At 49.3% G+C, this 4,728-nt stretch overlaps 1 protein-coding gene across 3 annotated transcripts in view; it reads left to right on the forward strand.

Moving 5' to 3' along the window:
* Positions 1–692: 692 nt before the first annotated feature.
* Positions 693–4,728, forward strand: part of KLHL2 (kelch like family member 2) — a 113,184-nt gene continuing 109,148 nt past the window's right edge. For all 3 annotated transcript variants that reach the window (XM_014518616.2, XM_025200551.1, XM_025200552.1), the window contains exon 1: positions 693–715. In XM_014518616.2, the coding sequence (XP_014374102.2) occupies positions 693–715 (23 nt within the window). The remainder of the gene's footprint in view (positions 716–4,728) is intronic.

The following is a 4,728-nucleotide window of genomic DNA, read 5'->3' on the forward strand; positions in this document are numbered from 1 at the left end:
CAGCAGCAGGACAATGGCCGCCGTAGACCCCACTTGCTTTACCTATGGCACGGTAAGGTGTTGTGCATGTGTGCGTCAGGGCTGACTGTAGCTTAGACCAGGGGTTCCCAACCTTTTTAGATCACGGACCAGAAGCCACTGCAGACCAGCAAACCAAGGACTGCAGTCTGGAAGTGACCAGCAGACTACTTGGTATAAAAAAGGGTTGGCTACTGCTCCACAATAGGCTGGTCACTTCCAGACTTGCAGCCAACCCTTACCAGGCCACGGCCTGGGAACCTATGGCTCAGACACTGGGCTTGTAGGGGCTGGTCTGGAGAGGGAGGCTGCTGCCTCAGGCAGGGAGCTGCACTAAACTTCTGCAGATCCCTTCCAGCCCTGCTTCCCTAGGACTCCCTCACTGGTGCCTGGATAGAGAAACCCCTGCTGTGAGAAGAGCGAAATGGGGGGAAAAAAATGACCCCGCCCCCGCACCTGTAGGCGGGCGTGGGGGAGGCACAGTGTAGGCGCCACGGTCACAGCGAGGCTGCGGCATGACGTCACGCCCATTTGGCCCCGCCCCGCGGCTGGAACCCGGAAGTGGGCGGAGCCAGCGGCTGCCGGCTGGGCTGGTGCCGCTCGGCGCGCGGACTGGAGCAGCACTGCTCCGCCTGGGCGGGCTGGCGGGCGCTGGGGGCGGAGGGCAGGAAGCCATGGAGATGCTGCTGCCGCCGGTGTGAGTGCGGGCGGGCGGGGGCTTGCTCCCCATCGCGGCCCCGCGTGCTGGAGCTGCCGGGTGATGCATGCATCCTCCCCCCCTCCCCCGTGTTCTGGAGAAATCGCCCTTGCTGAAGCTGGTGCGGGGCCAGCCCGAGCTTGGGCACGGAGGCGAGGGGAGATGGGAGGCCTGAGTTGTACCGTGGGGCCCGGAGGCTTCTGCGAGGCTGCAGCTACTCCTGGGCAACTCCTGGCGGCCCCGCGTGCTGGAGCTGCCGGGTGATGCATGCATCCTCCCCCCCTCCCCCGTGTTCTGGAGAAATCGCCCTTGCTGAAGCTGGTGCGGGGCCAGCCCGAGCTTGGGCACGGAGGCGAGGGGAGATGGGAGGCCTGAGTTGTACCGTGGGGCCCGGAGGCTTCTGCGAGGCTGCAGCTACTCCTGGGCAACTCCTGGGCAGCCCCTGCGGGGAGGAAGGGAAGGAGTTCCCAGAGGCACTTGAAGTGTGGGGACAATGCCGTAGCCCCGACGGTTTGAGTCCTGCACGCGGGAGAGGCGAAGGTCCTAGCGGGCTGTGTGTCTCACGTGGCTGGAGCTCCTGGGTATTGTGGTGCCCTTTCTAGAAGGGTCCCTCAAGAGAAACAGCTGGCACTGGCCGTGCAGGTGGGCTAGTGAGGGATGCTGCTGCTGCTGCCCACAAGGGTTCTTGCCTCCCAGCTGTTTCAGCTTGACAGGTTTTTACATCCCTAGTCCTGACCGGCCTTGAGGTTGAGGTGGGATGAGTGTCCCGGTGACTAAGCTGTTGAACCGGGGGTGGAGAGCTCCTCTGGTGCCCACGCTGCTCGCCACCCTCCTTTGCCGGCTGGTGTAGGAATCTGACTCTCGTCTGCTTCAAGGACCATGTGGTTCCCTTGTGCTTGAGGTCGTCTCTGTGTTATCTCCCTTGCCAGCTCAGGACTTTGTGTCTGGGATTTAGGAGTCACCCTGGCACTTGACCAGAGGCTGTATGTTGATATCCATCACTTAAGTGGGGATACTTGACCTGCTCTTGCCTTTCCTTATGTTTTACAGTGTGTTGGTACTTTCACAACTAGCCTTTCAGAGAGAGCTGGCACCAGTGTGTATGTAGCAGGCCAGGCTTGAAGGAGGTTGGGGGAAGTTAGCCATGGGGAAGGGTGTGATAGAGGGGAGGGGAGAGACGGGGATAAAAATCCATCTCTGTAATTGGAAGCACTTTATGATCTTCCAAAATCTAACAGGTCAAGACTTTGACATATGGAGCTAGAAATGACAACTGTCTCCCAGCTGTTGTTTTTGGTATGTGTTAAATGTGTTGCCTGTCTGTTTACAGACCACAGACTTACTTTTTAAAAAAAAAGAATACCAACACAGGCATGCTTTGATGCCATATAGCTTGAATTCTGTCTATTCCTTGTGCATCTTCCATGACTGTCTTCTACCTTTTTTAATGATTGTTGCAATCTGACATGCAAGGGATGGCATATGTTTCCTCTGAATGATTAAACTGTAGCTGTTTTTTTGGAAGAGTAAATTATTATGGTAGTACTGACATTTTCTTAGGAACAGGGATTATCTCATGCAGCCAGGGACAATGCATGAATAGTTTAGGCAGTTTGAGTTTGACTGTTCATTCTTATCTGCAATGTCAGGAATGCTTTTTTCATGATATCTATAGGGAGCATTTTTTGCTTGCATAAGGTCTCAAACTATCCCCAGGCTGATTCAACAGCCACATCATCACCTTTAACTAAATAGTCAGGGTAGTTAAGAGTGCATTGGACTCAGAGCATTGTTCGCCTTTAACTCCTGGTAGTCTCATTTAATATGCATGGATTTATACTTTACTTAATCCAGTAGTTTCAGATGCTACTGAATTGAGCCTCTAGACACAGATGAAATAGAATTAGTGCCACATACAACTGTTACTCAACTGGAGGTACAAATAAACAAAGCCAAAGTAATTAGAAGTGGGTAAAATAGTTGTCAAAATACAGTGCATATTAAGGGAATCTTATGGGCTTGATAACGCATGACGTGTGTTTTATAGTTTAGCATTTGACAAAAAGTTTCGTCAAATGGATGGAGAGTTCTTCATGTATTAATATGTTAGCAACCGTGCCATCTGTTCAGTGCGTTTGGCAACCCTTTAAAGACAGCATTCAGAGCAGGCTTGTAGTTTTCAGGAACCACTAAATTTCTCAGTGGCTATACCACCAAGTGTGAGTGCTGCCTTGGAATGAAAAAACTTGTTGTAGAAGAGGTATTCCTAACCTGGACCTGTTGCATAGGTAAGTGTAAGAAGTGCCATGTCAGGAGTGGAGGTTTTAGGGGGAGAGCATATGAACAAGGTACATACAGAGTTGTCTGTCACTTGTCATACCCTTCCTGCACTCACCATCATTGATTTAGCCATATAGCTCTGACTATTTAACAGCTGTTACTGGATTTATAAGAGTGCAGTGGAGTAAATTGTATAGATTTGTACCTTGGTTAATTACTTTCCAGTAATAATATGTATTTCTTAAAATCTCTGGGCTGTGTTTATCATTTTTAATTCCTTATGTGATGGGAGATCCCAAAATGGAGCATGTGGATTGGAAAAGTTTAAGTTCATTCCCTAAGAAAGTGGTGGATGTAGATCTTTTTACACACATTTGATGCTGTGTGTAGATGTTCCATAATGCATATTATATGTAAGATCAGAAGTTCTTTATAACTTTGCTTTTCTGCACACTGATTATAAAATTCTGTTTATCTACTAGCTTTCCTCAGAATAGCTGGAATTGTAGCTGCTCATCTAGGAAAGTTCTGAGAAGTTAAGTGTGCCTGCAAAACTTTAAAATTCCCAGTCCTTTAAAGCTCAAATATAGCAAGTGTGAAACTGCCTGGTGGCTTGAGGTTGTGAAACCCTACTCCTTTTTTTGATCACTATCTTTTGATAACAGTTATTTATTCCTGTGTGAATTAGCACCTTTACTCTTTCATGGACCTTGAGAATTGGTTCTGGGATCCTGAGAGGTGCAACAAAAATGTGTTTCTTTCTAGTTTGTGGTATTCCAGGCTTAACTCAAGTTCATCACCATCGTGCATTTGCTAGCTGTCTTTTTTTTTTTTTTTTAAAGCCACTTCAGACATATGAAGGACCTGTACTCTTCAGTATCTTCATCAGTGACTTGGATGTGGGTGTGAAGTGCATTGTGTCCCAAGTTTGTGGACGATACTAAATTGTGGGGTAAAGTGCACACTCCAGAGGGTAGGGAACGATTGCAGGCAGACCTGGACAGGTTAGAAAACTGGGCAGTACACAGTAGGATGCAGTACAAAAAGGGCAAGTGCAGAGTGCTGGAGCTAGGGCACTAAAATATCCACCACACCTAATGGCTGGGAAGTGACGCTCTCAGCAGCACAGAAGTGGAAAGGGATTTTGGAGTCATAGTGGACTCCAAAATGAATATGAGTTGTCAGTGTGACGATATCATCAGCAAAGCTAACAACACTTCATCATGCATCAGCAGATGCATGACAGATAGAACCAAGAAGGTGATACTTCCCCTCTATGCGGCATAGGTCAGACCACAGTTGCAGTACTGCATGCAGTTTTGGCTGCTGCACTTCAAGAAGGATGTTGATAGACTCGAGAGGGTACAGAGGAGAGCCATTCGTATGTTTAGGGGCTTACAGAATAAGCCCTGTGAGGAGAGACTGAGGGACCTCTTCAGCCTCTGCAAGAGAAAGCTGAGAGGTGATCTGGTGGCTGCCTACAAATTCATTAGGACGCAGCAAGGGATTGGAGACGCTCTGTTCACCAGGGCTTCTCTTGGGGTAACAAGGAACAACGGTCACATACTGACAGGGAGCAGATTTAGGCTAGATATCAGGAAAAACTTCTTTATGGTAAGGGCGGCCGAAATTTGGAATGGAATTCCAAGGGAGGTCGTGCTGTCCCCTACCTTGGGGGTCTTTAAGAGGAGGCTGGATAGGCATCTGGCTGGGGCCATCTGACCCCATCACTC

This window comes from Alligator sinensis, unplaced genomic scaffold (assembly GCF_000455745.1).
Source record: "Alligator sinensis unplaced genomic scaffold, ASM45574v1 scaffold49_1, whole genome shotgun sequence".
In the NCBI taxonomy this organism is placed as follows: domain Eukaryota; kingdom Metazoa; phylum Chordata; order Crocodylia; family Alligatoridae; genus Alligator; species Alligator sinensis.